Here is an 18,597-nt window from a genome sequence, read left to right on the forward strand (position 1 = left end):
GCTGAGCTGAAACTGAATTGAGTGTATGAGATTTGGCATTGGGTGGGGAATCTGAATTATTCCTTAAGCATCAGAACTTCTCCCAGTCTTCACAGTATTAGGAAGGATTCTTACCTCCAGATGCTCCTACCCATTACTGAGTGACATATTCCTTTAAAGCCTTCTAATTTTCTCTAAAGTTACAAGATACTACACTAGAATGCTGAAATTTTCTCTGGATGACCAGTTTCTTTGGAGATACAAAGAATATTTTGTTTAGTTTTGGGCTTTTGATGTCATTAATGAGAAACTAGAGATTCTCAGGAAACAAAAACAGCATTGAAATTAATTTATTTTTATACAAATCATATCTAGCAGACCTCGTGTATGGTTGACAAGAGAGTAATTCTACCAATCTCCTTTCTAATAAAAGGACCAGAAAGAACTTTTGGATATTTTATCCTTTTGGAATATGGAAGACAGATGAAGGTGTTAAAAATCCAACTCAGTATAGAATCAACCAATATTTTGGTTTTTTTAAATTGTTTTTTGAATACTTTGAGTTAAAGGATACTGTTCATTCCTGCTCCCCATTTACCATTCCCCTCACAAAGGTTTTCAAAAGAAATCTAATTTAGGTGAATGATTACTGGTATGGGAATAATCAGAATCTCTGTATGAGAAAGCATCTACACAATATCATATGTTACCACGCATAAGGTAGCTGTGACTAAAATGGGAAGTTCTCTTTATTAAAAAAAAACACTCCAATATTAAAATATTCAAACTTGCATTTAAAAGTCTAATGTAAATATATATGGATCCATCCATTCATTCAACCAAAACATGGTGCTTTGCAGAGCATAAATGGTCATCACCCTATGTGTTCTGGGATCTGTGGGGTGAGACCTATCCCTGGGTAGAGATGGGGTAGCCTTCTGATCTAGAAGGAACTTTGCTTCGACCACGAAACTTTTAAAATAGAATGTCAATGTCATCCTCATATGCCAATGTTCCATGGTCTCAAAAGGATTTATAACTACTAATCACCAGTTATTAAGGTTAAAAAATTAAAACTGAGGAGAGGGAAGAAATAATAGACCAGTAGAGTGAAAGGAATATGGCACCCAACTGGTTCTCCGGGTATTTAAAGTTCTATCTTTTTATCAAGTTAATCTTTAGAAGAAAACATACAAAAAATTCCCAGTCAAGAAGCACTGGGAAAGTCATAATGCTGGGAATGGGGTTTTTAGGCTCTGGTTGTTTGTTACTCAATAGATCAACATGTACCTAGTTCTACAGAAAGAAAAACCTTCCCCCAAGGGAAAAAGAACTGCTAGGATTCATGACCCACCTACCTTTGCAGAAGGTGTACCAAATACAGACATCCATCTTATGAGTGAAAAGATCCAGAACATCAAGGAGAAGTCATTTGATATTATGACGTGCCCCTCTGTCCCTATCATTATGCTCACTTTTGGAGGCTTCAATCTTCTATTATTATGGACTATAAGCTCTGGTACCATCTCTGCGCCACAGACTCCTGGCTTTATACTTCTAAATTTATATATTTTGTTTCTTCTATTTAAAAACTATCTTTTAAAATGAACGAATTCTGAAGACTGAAAACACTGATCCAAAAGAAAAGCTCTCTGATGATACAGAACTCTTTTCTCAAGATGTATTGTCCATCAACATTTTGAGGAATATCAGATTTTCACCAAATACATCAGGAAGCCACTGCTCTAAACTTGGTTGGAGTTTTTGAAGTAAGCCCAATCCTTTCTAAATACAACTAAATATAATAACTCTTCCCTACCAGAGGGCAGACAGCAGAAGCAAGAAGAACTACAATTCTGCAGCCTGTGGAAGGAAAACCACATTCACAGAAAGACAGACAAAATGAAAAGGCAGAGGACTATGTACCAGATGAAGGAACAAGATAAAACCTCAGAAAAACAACTAAATGAAGTGGAGATAGGCAACCTTCCAGAAAAAGAATTCCAAATAATAATAGTGAACATGATCTAGGACCTTGGGAAAAGAATGGAGGCAAAGATCGAGAAGATGCAAGAAATGTTTAACAAAGACCTAGAAGAATTAAAGAACAAACACCTAGAAGAACTAAAGAAAAAACAAACAGAGATGAACAATACAATAACTGAAATTAAAAATACACTAGAAGGAATCAATGGCAGAATAACTGAGGCAGAAGAATGGATAAGTGACCTGGAAGACAGAATGGTGGAACTCACTGCCGTGGAACAGAATAAAGAAAAAAGAATGAAAAGAAATGAAGACAGCCTAAGAGACCTCTGGGACAACATTAAATGCAACAACATTTGCATTATACAGGTCCCTGAAGGAGAAGAGAGAGAGAAAGGACCCGAGAAAATATTTGAAGAGATTATAGTCGAAAACTTCTTAACATGGGAAAGGAAATGAAATAGCCACCCAAGTCCAGAAAGCACAGAGAGTCCCAGGCAGGATAAACCCAAGGAGAAACATGCTGAGACACATAGTAATCAAATTGACAAAAATTAAAGACAAAGAAAAATTATTGAAAGAAGCAAGGGGAAAATGACAAACAACATACAAGGGAACTCCCATAAGGTTAACAGCTGACTTCTCAACAGAAACTCTACAAGCCAGAAGGGAGTGGCACGATTTATTTAAAGTGATGAAAGGGAAGAACCTACAACCAAGATCACTCTACCCAGCAAGGATCTCATTCAGATTCGATGGAGAAATCAAAAGCTTTACAGACAAGCAAAAGCTGAGAGAACTCAGCACCATCAGACCAGCTCTACAACAAATGCTAAAGGAACTTCTCTAAGACAGAAACACAAGAGAAGAAAAGGACCTACAAAAACAAACCCATCACAATTAAGAAAATGGCAATAGTAACATATATATCAATAATTACCATAAACGTGAATGAATTAAATGCTCCAACCAAAAGACACAGGCTTGCTGAATGGATGGAAAAACAAGACCCATATATATGCTGTCTAGAAGAGACACACTTCAGACCTAAGGACACATACAGACTGAAAGTGAGGGGATGGAAAAAGATACTCCATGCAAATGGAAAACGAAAGAAAGCTGGAGTAGCAATACTCATATCAGATAAAATAGACTTTAAAATAAAGAATGTTATAAGAGACAAGGAAGGACACTACATAATGATCAAGGGATCAATCCAAGAAGAAGATATAACAATTATAAATATATATGAACCCAACAGAGGAGCACCTCAATACATAAGGCAACTGTTAACAGCAATAAACGAGGAAATCGACAGTAACACAATCATAGTGGAGAACTTTAACAACCTCACCTACACCAATGGACAGATCATCCAGACAGAAAATTAATAAGGAAACACAAGCTTTAAATGATACAATAGAGCAGATAGATTTAATTGATATTTATAGGACATTCCATCCAAAAACAGCAGATTACACTTTCTTCTCAAGTGCTCACAGAACATACTCCAGGATAGATCACATCGTGGGTGACAAATGAAGCCTCGGTAAATTTAAGAAAACTGAAATCATATCCAGCATCTTTTCCGTCCGCAATGCTATGAGATTAGAAATCAATTACAGGGAAAAAACTGTAAAAATCACAAACACATGGAGGCTACACAATACATTACTAAATAACCAAGAGATCACTGAAGAAACCAAAGAAGAAATAAAAAAATACCTAGAGACAAATGACAATGAAAACACAATGATCCAAAACCTATGGGATGCAGCAAAAGCAGTTCTAAGAGGCAAGTTTATAGCAATACAAGCCTACCTCAAGAAACAAGAAAAATCTCAAATAAACAATCTAAACTTAAACCTAAAGGGACTAGAGAAAGACGAAAAAACAAAACCTGAAGTTAGTAGAAGGAAAGAAATCATAAAGATCAGAGAAGAAATAAATGAAATAGAAACAAAGAAAATAGCAAAGGTCAATAAAACTAAAAGCTGGTTCTTTGAGAAGATAAACAAGATTGATAAACCTTTAGCCAGACTCACCAAGAAAAAGATAAAAAAAGATTGATAAACCTTTAGCCAGACTCATCAAGAAAAAGAGGGAGAGGACTCAAATCAATAAAATTAGAAATGAAAAAGGAGAACTTGCAACGGACACCGCAGAAATACAAAGCATCCTAAGAGACTACTACAAGCAACTCTATGCCAATAAAATGGACAACCTGGTAGAAACAGACAAATTCTTCGAAAGGTATAACCTTCCAAGACTGAACCAGGCAGAAAGAGAAAATAGAACAGACCAATCACAAGTAATGAAATTGAAACTGTGATTAAAAGTCTTCCAACAAACAAAAGCCCAGGACCATGGCTTCACAGGTTAATTCTATCAAACGTTTAGGGAAGAGCTAACACCCATCCTTCTCAAACTCTCCCAAAAAATTGCAAAGGAAGGAACACTCCCAAACTCATTCTATGAGGCCACCATCACCCTGATACCGAAACAAGACAGAGATACTACAAGAACCGAAAATTACCGACCAATATCAATGATGAATATGGATGCAAAAATCCTTAACAAAATATTAGCAAACAGAATCCAACAACACATTAAAAGGATCTTATATCATAATCAAGTGGGATTTATCCCATGGATGCAAGAATTCTTCAATATATGCAAATCAATCAATGTGATACACCATATTAACAAATTGAAGAATTAAAAACCATATGATCATCTCAATAGATGCAGAAAAAGCTTTTGACAAAATTCAACACCCATTTATGATAAAAACTCTCCAGAAAGTGGTCATAGAGGGAACCTAACCTACCTCAACATAATAAAGGCCATATATGACAAACCCACAGCAAAAATCATTCTCAATGGTGAAAAACTGAAAGCATTTCGTCTAAGATCAGGAACAAGACAAGGAGGTCCACTCTCACCACTATTACTTAACATAGTTTTGGAAGTCCTAGCCACGGCACTCAGGGAAGAAAAAGAAATAAAAGGAATACAAATTGGAAAAGAAGAAGCAAAACTGTCACTATTTGCAGATGACGTGATACTATACAAAGAGAATTCTAAAGATGCCACCAGAAAACTACTAGAGCTAATCAATGAATTTGGTAAAGTTGCAGGATACAAAATTAATGCACAGAAATCTCCTGCATTCCTATACACTAATGATGAGAAATCTGAGAGAGAAATGAAGGAAACACTCCCATTTACCATTGCAACAAAAAGAATAAAATATCTAGGAATAAACCTACCTAGGGAGACAAAAGACCTGTATGCAGAAAAGTATAAGACACTGATGAAAGAAATCAAAGATGACACAAACAGATGGAGAGATATACCATGTTCTTGGATTGGAAGAATCAATATTGTGAAAATGACTATATGACCCAAAGCAACCTACAGATTCAATGCAATCCATATGAAATTACCAGTGGCATTTTTTTTACAGAAGTAGAACAAAAAATCTTAAAATTTGTATGGAGACACAGAAGACCCCGAATAGCCAAAGTGGTCTTGAGGGTAAAAAACGGAGATAGAGGAATCAGGGTCTCTGACTTCAGACTATACTATAAAGCTACAGTAATCAAGACAATATGGTACTGGCACAAAAACAGAAATATAGATCAATGGAACAGGATAGAAAGCCCAGAGATAAACCCACACACCTATGGTCAACTAATCTATGAAAAAGGAGGCAAGGATATACAATGGAGAAAAGACAGTCTCTTCAATAAGTGGTGCTGGGAAAACTGGACAGGTACATGTAAAAGTATGAGATTAGATCACTCCCTAACACCATACCCAAAAATAAACTCAAAGTGGATTAGAGACCTAAATGTAAGGCCAGATACTATAAAACTCTTAGAGGAAAACATAGGCAGAATGCTCTAGGACATAAAGCACAGCAAGATTCTTCTTGACCCACCTCCTAGAGAAATGGAATTAAAAACATAAACAAACAAATGGGACCTAATGAAACGTAAAACCTTTTGCAAAGCAAAGGATCCTACAAACAAGATGAAAAGACAACCCTCAGAATGGGAGAAAATATTTGCAAATGAATTAACGGACAAAGGATTAATCTCTAAAATATATAAACAGCTCATGCAGCTCAATATTAAAAAAACATACAACCCAATGAAAAAATAGGCAGAAGACCTAAATAGACATTTCTCCAAAGAAGACATACAGATGGCCAAGAAGCATATGAGAATCTGCTCAACATCACTAATTATTAGAGAAATGCAAATCAAAACTACAATGAGGTATCACCTCACACCAGTTAGAATGGGCACCATCAGAAAATCTACAAACAATAAATGCTGGAGAAGGTGTGGAGAAAAGGGAACCCTCTTGCACTGTTGGTGGGAATGTAAATTGATACAACCACTATGGAGAACAGTATGGAGGTTCCTTAAAAAACTAAAAATAGAATTACCATATGACCCAGCAATCCCACTACTGGCCATATACCCAGAGAAAACCATAATATAAAAAGACGCATGCACTCTAATGTTCACTGCAGCAATATTTACAATAGCCAGGGCATGGAAGCAACCTAAATGCCCACTGACAGATGAATGGATAAAGAAGATGTGGTACATATATACAATGGAATATTACTCAGCCATAAAAAGGAATGGAATTGGGTCATATGCAGAGACGTGGATGGATCTAGAGACTGTCATATAGAGTGAAGTACGTCGGAAAGAGAAAAACAAATATCGTATATTAACGCATATATGTGGAACCTAGAAAAATGGTACAAATGAACCAGTTTGCAGGGCAGAAATAGAGACACAGATGCAGAGAACAAACGTATGGACACCAAGCGGGGGAATTGGCGGGGTGGTTGGTGGTGGGATGAATTGGGAGATTGGGATTGACATACATACACTAATATGTATGAAATAGATAACTAATAAGAATCTGCTTTATAGAAAATAAATAAAATAAAATTCAAAAATTCAAAACAAAACATAAACCAAAAAAAACTCTTCCACTTCCTGAAGTTCTAATAAGCAAAATTGATGGAAATAAAGAGGTAGGTTTCTTTCAATAGTTTTTTTTTTTTTTGTACAGAGAAATATATTTATTTATATGACATTTCCCTTGTTTCCTAGACCTTCTCTCTCTCTCCCTCTCTCTCTCTGTCTCTGGCTCTGGCTCTCTCTCTCTCTCATATTTTTTGTCTTCAAGACAGAGCATACTCTGGAGGTCAATGTTGTGGGAAAATACAAACTGAGAAATCAGAAAAACCAAAGTTTATATCATTTGATAAAAATAGTAATAATACTTTACCAAATGGAAAACTCCATCAAATGAAATGTCACTCCAATCAGACGACTTACCTAAAAACAAGAGTGTTAGAAGAAAGTGAGAACTTAGTATTATATTCAACCCTCAATAGACTAGATTTCAAAAGACATGGCAGGTATCTTAAATTGATGGACTATCCAAAACGAACAAACTACACCAGGTCAGGAAACACTAATTTCTTCAGAAATGGTAATTAATGTTAGAAAGGAAATAGCAAACAGGGAGCAAAGGCAATGAAGAACGGAAGTGGTATCTACTTTCAAATCACTTGACTCTCATATATATTTTAAGAGGCCAGTTTTGAAAATGTGGACACATATGCATATAAAGGCCATGGCTAAACTGTGGCCATATATGCATGTTACTTTCTCTCCCAAGACCTCTGGTTACTGTCTTAAAGAGAGACTGCCCAAAGCTGCAAACTTTCAAATAATTTCACCTCATATGACTAAAGAAAAAGGTGCCACTGTATCAAGTGCTACTGTAATTTCCTCTGTTGATTTTCCTTCGCCCTTAACACTTAGATGTTTTGGCTCTTTGCTTTTTTTTTCCCAAAGTGAACACTGATGTTCATGAAAGGTGCCAGATTAACAACCAGGGGAAATTAAGAGCTTGCTCTATCAAGAGAAAAGCCTCAGTGTAGTGGAGGTGATGAAAGTTTCCCCTATACTGTGCTTGCCTATGTATGTTAGCTCTGACCCATGGTCACCCCAGCTCTCCAGTTTTCACGGTCCATTAATGCCTTTGATTACTCACACTGCTAACAGGGGCAGGCAATCTTGTTCCTGCTTTTAATGCTATCATTATTATTACCACTACTGTGATCTCAAACTTCCTCAGAGAAATTATGTCGGAATTTATATTAGCCATTATTTTGTTTCAGGACAACAGGAAAATAAAATGAACTGAAGATAAATCTTATATTATTAAGTAATATTGCAGGTTTGGTTCAAAGCCATTAATTTCTTCAAACAGGAGGCAAAATCTTGAGGGGTCAAATTGAAACAGGCCCTGCTACATTCAGTCACCTGCACCCAATCTGAATTCCCATTCAGGGACATTCTAATATTTAACGGCCACACATCTTTTATTTTTCTTTTGAGTCTACCATAAACCAGTCAACTTTATTATTCATTAGCAACTATGTAAAGGTGGGGTGGATGTTGAGGCTAAAACTATTATCTATGAGATCTGGAAATCACTGTCAGTCAAACAGAGAAAAAGATCTCTTTCTTGTATTTATAGGTAGGTGTTCCAGGTTTCTGAATTGTCTGAGTATTTTGTAAGTACTGATCATTAATTAATCTCTCCTATATCCAGGGATCTATGAAATCATTTTGCTTCATCTAGTCAGTTATCCAACAACTATTTCATGTTGGCACTTTCTGTTCTATGCCGGTTCTTCATGCAAAATATAAGGGCCAGAGCAAGACAATAATGCTTTTCCTATCTAGATTTTATAACAATAAGGGAAACAAAGCCAACAAACACATGCAAAATATTAACGTAACAATGAAGTAATACACTGAATGCTGCTGACTAATAGACCAATAATTACTTGGTAATTATTTGAAATGATCACAGTATTAATCCCACAGTTTTTCCCTGTCTTTGCCTTTTTGTTAAAGACCAAATTCTCTGTAGCTAGAGTATCCATTTTGACATGGCTAGCTTTTTCTATAATTTATAATCTCTAGAAGAGGTGGAGAATGAGAATTGCAGGGCACCAATGACTACAGCAAACACACAGTAACAATTAGATGAAGGGTGCCCTAACTGCATCTCATACGGAAGTCTTGGAAAATTTTTAGTTTGGGAACTTTGACTGTTTTTTCCTTTGCCATGCACAGACTTTATCAAGTGAGTCCTTACAGTATTAAAACATTTGGCACTAGCTCAAGTCTATGCTATTGCTGGCAAGGGATCTAACTGGGAAAGAGGGGTGGAGTAGTTACCTTTATCAGGAAAGACCTTAACTTTATGGAAAAGCTCTTTCCTCCCCACTGCTTAAGTAGCTTTACTGAAAGACTTAAACCCAGATGTGAGAAGAGAGATTATCTCCAAGAGCAGCAGCAATTTATTGTAATTATGTTAGTACAAAGATTAGGAAGGTGGAAAATATTATGCTAACTTAGCAGATGAGAAGGGCAACGCCCTGTATATAGGTCCCATGGCAAGGTTGTGCTAGGAAAATCAACTCTAACCCCTAAGTCCCAAGGAAGCCTCAGTTTCCCAAATTGCAAGAAAATCAGAACCTAACTACTTATAAAAGCAATAAACCCATGGTATGTAAATAACGAGTAGGTAGGAGGCCATGAGAATCTGCTCACCAACAGATATCAACCTATATCTGCCACTATTCCCCCAGTGGCCACCTCATGCCAACTTCCTGTTGCCACCAGACAACTAATACATCTATCCCAATGATTCCTGTCAGCCCTATATAACAAGTCATAACAGTGGCAGTCAAAGTAACAAGGTCCGTTATGCCTGTACAACACTCTAGCTCCCCTCGGTGAAGCACTTGTCTGATTTAAAGCACTTTGGAGGTTGGCCTTGTAACTAGAACAAAATCTGTATACATTCTGGACCAATTCTAGGCCTCAGCCACCCAAATGAGAATATATTTTGTCCCTAACTCCTCTCCGCATTGTATAATGGATCTCTTATCAGTTTCTCCTGACTGGACTTTTGCATCCTTCATAATTTGGTTTGTCACATTGCACCATCTTTTTATGGTGGGAGATGTATAAGCATGAATTTTCAGAATTTGATATTTCATACAAAATGGATCAGTGAACACAGCAAAAACTTTTTTGTGGACACAGCACTCTGCTCTATGTGGTCTTCCAGCCAAACGAAAATTTCAGGCAATAAGACATTTTGATCTCTGTAAGCAAAAGATAAAAAGGCTATATCTGAGAGACTCAACTTATTGACTCTCATGGTCATGAAGAGAAAAACAGGAGAAGTAATATAAAGCCTTTAGAGCAGAAAACAACAGGTGATTTCTTCTTTTCTTTATATTACAGAGAGCTGACAGTAGCCTAATGAATGTCAAGGACACAAGAAACATAGCGAGTCAGGGAAAATTATAGGTCATAGATGGTAAAAACCTCATATGAAAAATACTAGCTAAGGTGCTAAGAAAGCCAGTAAATACTGAAAAAGTTATGAAGATGAATATGTTCAGATTCTGGACAAAGGGTACATAAAACAAGAGCAGACAAAAATACTTTAAAAACAGATTTGTTTTTTGGTTTGTTTCTTGCAATGCACATTAGACATAGCTCAATTTTGGGACTTCCCTGGTGGTCCAGTGGTTAAGAATCCATCTTGCAATGCAGGGGATGTTTGTTCGATCCCTGGTCAGGGAACTAAGATCCCACATGTCATGGGGCAACTAAGCTTACACGCCACAACTAATGAGCCTGCGTGCCACAACTAGAGAGAAGCCCGCACACTGCAACGAAGAGCCCATGCACCGCAACGAAAAATCCCACGTGCCACAACAAAGACCCGATACAGCTAAAAAAATAAATTAAAAAAAAAAAGATAGCTCAATTTCAAGAGCTTGCAGTGGTTTAGTAATCAAACAGCTCAAGACAATGCATCATGCTTCTACCTATCAAGAATGCTTGCTTACTTTGGCTGACATGCTGCAATTATTAATTTGGTTATCTGATTCAAAACAGAGTCAGTAATGTTTGTTCTTAGCTTTGATTTCTTCACTTAAGGAGCAAATTCTAGGAGTTACTATGCTAAGGGCTGAGTGAATCTCAAGTTGGAATTTTCTTATGGGAAGAGAAGTTATAAAATAAACAAGCTGAATTCTCATCGTTCCAAAGCTAAGTTTTAATAATATAAAATTAAAAGGGTAAAACTAAAATGTCTGGAATTTGAATGATGGATTCCATGACTATGTAGAAGAAATATTTTTTTTAAGGAGGCTTTAGAGCAGAAAATTACAGATGATCACCTCCTGAAAAGGGGTGAAAGGAGGGACTCAAATTGATCAATCTGTGGGTAGTAGTGTTGATGATTATGGGGAAGGAGGAAAGAAATATGCCAATGAATGTTCTCAAGGGAAGTACATAACTTGAAGAAATTTACAGATTATTTAGGGAAATGAGTTATACAAAGGTAACAATCAAAGACAACAAAAACAAAATTTAAATAAGAGTCAAAGAACAGATGAGGGCTGAGGAAGAGATTAGTTCGGGTTAGTTCCTGAGGTTATCTCAATAGGGGCAGTGGAATTGGAGGCAGCCTCTCTTACTGCCCCTACCCCTAGCACTTCCTCAATATGCCTACATCCCACACAGTTTATAACCACACCAAATGGTTTTACCAAAAGAGCTATGTCTAAGGGCTTTCTGGTTTAAGATTTTAGGTCTTTTTAGAAACTAGGAAACTTGCTTCCCTCTTTTCTATACACTTCAATTCTATTTCGTATCAAATTGCTTTTTTCTTTTCTACTATTCTCCATTCTAGTTCTGGTGTGTCAGGGTTGAAAAAGCAGTGGTGAAGGTGGGAATGAATGGAACACAGCTGGCCTGTGGAAAAAGGACTGTGAGTAGGAAGCAGCTGCATTTTGGAGGCAAGAAGAACAAAGAATTAGGATCTTCAAAGCTAAGGAAAGCTTCTCCCTGTGTTCTTCCCTCCTTTCACCTCTTCCCTTTCCTGGGAAATGATAGAAATTTCACAAAACATACAGCCTTTCTGAATTCATAACAACCTCCTTTTCCTCATACCCAAGTGTGTTTAACTTATTACTACTGCTAACATTTTGCATGTACTTTGTATTAAAATTTTTCTCCTAGGAGTTTCAAAGAGGTTTATAAATTTTCATTAAAACAAATATGCCTGGGCATATTTTTATATTAATAAAATTTAACTTTAGCATAATGAGAATTCTGTTTGTTAAAATGTTATTTTTCTAGAATTTGGTTTATTATACCACACACACATTTCCTAGACCAGTGGTTCTTAAATTTTAGGCTTCATAAGAATCCTCAGGTGCACTTATTAATATGCATATTCTTGTGCCACATCTGATCATGGATTTATATTTGGTTGGTCCAGAGTGAGGCCCTGGAATCTACATTTTTAATAAGCACCCAAGGGGATTCTTATACACATACAGTGGGGGTAGAGGGGCCCCACTGAGACCCTGTCCTAATTGGGGCATCCCAGCCTCCCAGCTTCAACTTTCCCAAGGGAGCTTATTTCTTAGGGGCAGTAGTCAAGCATTCTCCTGTAGTCCACACTGAATAGTGAGTCAAAAATACAAAGTGAGCAATCTGAGAGAAAGAAAATGATCAACAAGATTTCACTTTTAACAATGCAAGGTGCTATTAGCTACACAAACACAGGAAAGAAAGGGAGGTGCCCTGGTTTTAACTTCACTTCCTTGAATATGATGAGGTTTGGTATTATGAATGAGTTGGTTTTCTATTCATGAGAGTTGAACCTTTACTGGCTCTCCAGTTATGTATGCTGCATTCTGGCACTCTTTTCCCTAACTCAATGAGAGCCTTGCAGAGCCAGCTTTGATTTCCCAAACTGCAAGCAAATTGGAACCTAACTACTTAGAAAAGCAATTGTGTGAAATCTATCTGCAACGGGTACGAGGCTATGAGAACCTGTTTGTCAAGAGACACCAATGACTTCCTGCCTCTACTTCCTCAGATGCTGTCTCTTGCCCACCAGCACCACAGGGGGACTCTCAGATAAGCTCAGAAGCCAAAATTCTTCTTGAGGACACTATGTACTTCTGCTTTTGACCTCCAAATCCTACCTTTTAAAAGGTACTACTGTCACCCAGCCCTGGTCCTCAGACCTGAATTCTGTGACCCCATGCCCTGTCTTCCTGTTGAGCCATTCTTGGAATTGTGATATCCTGCTGACTACTCTGACCTAATATTAGATGATGTTTAACTCCTTGTATCTTGCTTCTGACCTTATGGTTTTGATCACAACAGTTCTCTCAAAGGTCACCAGTGGCTAAATTCAGTAGTGTTTTCTTAGTCCTCTCTCTCTCTCCACCAATCTGTTGAGTGACCCCATCACACTTTTCCTTCCACTGATTCTCCTCCCTTGGTGTCAGCGACAACACAATTCTCTTGACAACACAATTCTCTTATGGACATAGTGAGCATCTGATCTGCTTGGTATTAATCCTCCCAACCTAGCACAACACACAGAAAATGAAAGATATGCTTAGCCACCAATATGTACAATGTTGTTGAGCCCAAGACAGTTTCAGTTCAACCTAAACAAAAATTCCCTGCCTAATTATACACAAGCCAATGTCAACCTAGAGGAGTTGCATTTTACTTGGGATTTAGGTTTTTTAAAGAATATGTAAGAAAAAAAAATAGTTGTGTCAAAATTACCTTGAAAATCCCCTAGGAAGGCCCCATGCTGGAAGCCAACATACTGTCTCTCAGTAGGCCCAACCCAGGCAGGTTTTTCTTCCTGCATTGCTAAACATGACTATGTCTTTGGAATAGTTGGCTTGTATTTGAGGTGCAGGTTATACAAAACAGGACACTGAGCATGGCAAGATACTCACCCTGAGAGACAACATGGGAACAGACGTGGACTGAGAAAAAACAATATACATTTCAGGTTCAGTCCTGCACATAGACTCATTGACTATAACTTATAACCTGAGTAGACTTGTCTGCACAATGTAAATTATTATTTCTCCTCTTTTTATGTTCATTTGCTGAGCAGGTGTAGTTGAATTCATGCAAATTTAGTGTTTGTATGATACAACTCCACCAAAGAATCTGAGTGGTTGTTTCAATAAATATACATAGGCCTATTCTCTTGACTTATAGTATCCCAAGGATAAAGAACAGAGGCAGATACTAAATCAAGTATGAATATCAACTAGAGAGAACTGGACTTTTTTCTTGCAAAAAACTTTTTGATTACATAAATCAAAGACATTTGTGATGTAGTGGAAAATGTACTGTACTTGGTGCCAAGAGACCAGGATTCCAATCCCAATTCCACCACATATTAGTTAGGTGAACTGGACCAGTGTCCTCACCTCTAAAATGGGTACAAGTAGTAACTGCTTTGAGGTCTACAAGAAAAAGTGTAAAGTATGCATGTGTCACTGACACAGGTAGGCACTTGCTATAGGTTTGTTTGCTGTGAATTTGTTGAACTGAAACTGAGAGACAAAATAAAATAACCACGTAAGGAAGAAAACTATCAGAGTCGACATTATGGTGCACATAGTAAGTACTGTGTCAGTATTTAATGAACCAAGTTGAGAGAGATATCAAGGTGATTTGACCAAGTCAATAAATAATTTTCCTATTCTAACATTCTTTTATTTTCTCCACATGGTCATCGGTACAAAGTCCACTTATGGCTTCATAAACATGGGCTCAAAACAAAAGTGCTTCTAATCAGATTTGGCAAGAAAAGGAGAGAAACATAGGGTGAGATAAGTGTAAGGCTACAGTGCTGAGTAACAAGGATGGCGGTGCCTCAGTACGAGTCACACAGACACGGAGCAGTACACAGCTAGAGATAATTCACAGGTAAATGCTGCATGAGCCATTACATCATTCCTCCTTTGCCCTTTCTTCATCAATCATGCCGCCTGGACTCTGATGCAACCTAGCAAGAATGTCTGATTTGCAGACAGCAGACAGAGCCTTAGAACACACACATACTCATCATAGAGAGCAATATGAACCCAAACTAAAGCTTCTGGCATTTCCTTTTGTTTAAATCATGCTTTAAGGGGGAAGTCTTTTTTTTTTTAATATTTATTTTTTTTGGCTGTGCTGGGTCTTAGTTGCGGCACAGGGGATCTTCGTTGCCTCATTCGGGATCTTCCTCACAGCATGTGGGAACTTTTTTCTTAGTTGTGGCATGCAAACTCTTAGTTGTGGCATGTGGGCTCTTACATGCGGCATGTGGGATCTAGTTCCCTGACCAGGGATCGAACCTGGGCCCCCTGCATTGGGAGTGTGGAGCCTTAGCCACTGGACCACCAGGGAAGTCCCCAAGGGGAAGTCTTATGGGGGGGATGTATAACTATAGGTTATGCCATCTGGTCTGATGCCTCAAGGACTAGGCTTCATCATTTTGGACAAGTCACTCCAGGTCTATAGGCCCTTTCCACATCTGTACAAGTAGATGATCATCAAGGTCCCTTCCAGTTCTGTAATTTCATCATTAAAAATTCAGGCCAATCACACCCATACAATGGGCAGATAAACATTTAGTTGTATAAGTCAGCTTTATTTATTCTCAGCTATACAGGTCATTCAAATATTTGGCTACCTCCATCCCCACACTGCATTACTGAAAGAGTGTGTAGTTATGTACAAATCTTGTTAAAGCAGAAAAAAGTGGCAGGTAGGAAATGTTGGTTCTAGAAAATGTGAATGTTCATAACTGAGGTTATAGGGACACTCTAGTCTAAATCACAGAAGCATAAAAGCAAATACTCGTTAGGGGATATAATGCATTAACACCTATTTTTCTGTAGAGGCAATGAACTGAACAATAAAGAAGAGTCACAAGGGATGCAAAACAAGAAAAATGGGTACAAAAAGGGTACTCTAGCCTCCAAATAATTCAAATTTAAGATGGATGTTGTAACCCTAACTTGAAACCAAATGCAGGGCCAGTATGTACATGATTTAGTCAAGAGTTATCAGTTTGTGAGTTCACATACCACCAGTCCAAACAGACCAATTAGAGACTCATTAGAGACCAATCCAAGGCAAAGAGGAGGTGGCTGGCTCCTGGTAAGCCTGTCCTGCCATAATGCTTTCCACCTGTCATGGCACCATTTCCAAGCTGGCCAATGCAAACATTTAAAGACTCATCACTGCAAGATTTTTGATCGAATCTCCAAAGAGGGGCATTTCCAACAAAACTTGGGATTGGGGAAAATAGGCAAGTCCAGCGGAGATGAAAACCAAAGGCCCTGTAGAGCTTCCCTCACAGCTGACACCGTGAGGGGTCCCTTACCTTGCATGCTGAGTGGCTGGGGCAGGGGGTCACCCCATTGGACCTGGAGCAGCATTCAACAAAGCGCACAGCCCTTTAATTGTTCAGCCAAATAATTTATGAAGCTTGGCTGCAGAGACAGGGCAGACTGGTTTAAATTCAAAGGATCCATCCTACAGGTATTCTGAAAACCCTGGCCACCTCTGTAACAAGTACTGCTCCCCTTGGTAAGGGAGAGAATAGAAAGGAAGAATATGTGACCTGCCCGACAGGAAGACGGGACCCAGCTAGATGCAACATGCCTCTCCACTCCTTTCCTATCCTATGGCTCACGAATGCTCTGGCAGATTTCCTTGCTAAAAAAGCAAACAGACATAACAGTCCACTCTTTCTTTAGCTAGAAATGTAAAACCCCAGAACAATCAACACATTTTTTTTTAAAGATTTTTTTGATGTGGGCCATTTTTAAAGTCTTTATTGAATTTGTCACAACATTGCCTCCGTCCTACGTCTTTGTCCTCTGGCCCCAAGGTATGTGGCATCCCAGCTCCCCGACCAGGGATCGAAACTGCACTCCCTGCATTGGAGGGAGAAGTCTCAACCACTGGATGGCCAGGGAACTCCCATCATCAACACATTTTTATACACTGGGCTCATGTGGTTTATTCTGATTGCTTACTGATTGTATAATCTTTCTGATCAACTAGGGCAGAAGTCAGCCAACATTCCCCCCCAAGAACCAGATAGTAAATATTTTAGATTTTGTGGGCTATATGTTTTCTGTCACAACTGCTCACCTCTACCATTACAGCACAGAAGCAGCTATAGACAATAGGTAAATGAATGAGCATAGCTTGTTATTTATAAACACAGGTGAATGGTTAGCTTTGGCCTGCATAGTTCACTGATCCCTGAACTAGTATGTTTCCAAAGAGCTCAACTGTGATAAAGTGAGAAGGTACTACCAAACGTATCATCCCTTAAAACAATTTAAATCTAAGCCTCAATTTTGGGAGAACTAACTTGTAAAATAATCTTCATTAATAGTAGGTACAATAAGAACCCATTTTCAGGAAGTGTGTATGTGTATGTGTGTGTGTGTGTAAAATACAGGGTGATTCAAAAGCAATTGAACACTTTCAGAAATTTATCACTCAGTAACTAGGATTTTTTACGAAAATGTAGTTTGCACTAAATTGTCAAGTTACCCTTACAGGTGTCTTGCCAAAGGGCAACTCCAAGCTTTAACTGCAAGTTTATATACATCATAGTTACTGAGTAATACGTTTTTGAAAGTGTTCAATTCTGTTTTATTCAGCCTGTATATTATCTGTGTACATACTGTAAAATACTTTAAATGATAAACACTAAACTATAAACAACGGTTACTCCTGGAGAATGGGGGTTAAAAGTTTCACTTTTAGCAGTGTTGCTTGAATTTTTCACAAGGATACAGTAAGTCCCCTACATAAGAACACGTTCCATTCCAAGAGGCATTCATAAGTCCTATTTGTTCATAAGTCCAACAAAGTTAGCCTAGGTACCCAACTAACACAGTCGGCTATAAAGTACTGCACTGTAATAGGTTTATAATACTTTTCACACAAATAATACATTAAAAATAGACAAACACAAAAAGTAAAGAAAACATTTAAATCTTATAGTACAGTAGTACAGTATAACAGCTGGCATACAGGGGCTGGCATCAAGTGAACAGGCAAGAAGAGTTACTGACTGGAGGAGGGAGAGGAGGTGGGAGATGGTAGAGCTAAAGGATCGCCAGCAATAGGAGACCGAGGGCAAGCTGCAATTTCACGCACGTCTGATAGTGATGGCAAACGTTCTGGTTTCTTGCTGGAACCAGATGCACGTTCACAACTTTGAAAGTTCGCAACTTGTAGGTTCGTATATAGGGGACTTACTGTATATTACTTAGTGAATAAAAAGGCGTTTCGTTTTTCTCTTGTAAAGCAGTGGTAAGGGTAGGCAATCTTTGGCACTGCAACTTAAAACATCTACTGAAGGCGAGCTGTGACTCTTGTAATAGTAGATGCCAATAAATATCTCATGAAGTTCCTAACCTAGTAAGAAGACAGATAATAAACAAGAAAATCCATAAATACAGAAGTTATTTTCAGATTATGGTGTAAGTGCTCTGAGCCACAGGGTAATGGGGACGGCCCACTGAAAAGCTGACATTTAGGTAGAGACCTGAAGGATAAGAAGGAGGCAGTCACGTGAAGTAAATTCCAGGCTAAGTGTAAGGTTTTCTGGCCTGAACTGTAGGTCAAATCCTGGTTA

At 38.0% G+C, this 18,597-nt stretch overlaps 1 protein-coding gene across 6 annotated transcripts in view; it reads right to left on the reverse strand.

The window, feature by feature from the left end:
- CMSS1 (cms1 ribosomal small subunit homolog) overlaps nt 1-18,597 on the reverse strand; it is a 383,373-nt gene that overhangs the window by 165,903 nt on the left and 198,873 nt on the right. For 2 of the 6 annotated variants that reach the window (XM_073804344.1, XM_019922743.3), the window contains exon 2: nt 7,288-7,337. The exons of 3 other annotated variants lie outside the window; for them this stretch is intronic. Coding sequence is in view for 1 of the 3 variants with exons in the window: in XM_073804341.1 (XP_073660442.1) it covers nt 16,318-16,324 (7 nt within the window). In the remaining 2 variants the exon portion in view is untranslated. Of the gene's footprint in view, nt 1-7,287; nt 7,338-16,317; nt 16,340-18,597 lie in introns of those variants that run through there. One more of the 6 variants, XM_073804341.1, reaches the window with a different exon arrangement.

This window comes from Tursiops truncatus, chromosome 4 (assembly GCF_011762595.2).
Source record: "Tursiops truncatus isolate mTurTru1 chromosome 4, mTurTru1.mat.Y, whole genome shotgun sequence".
NCBI lineage: Eukaryota > Metazoa > Chordata > Mammalia > Artiodactyla > Delphinidae > Tursiops > Tursiops truncatus.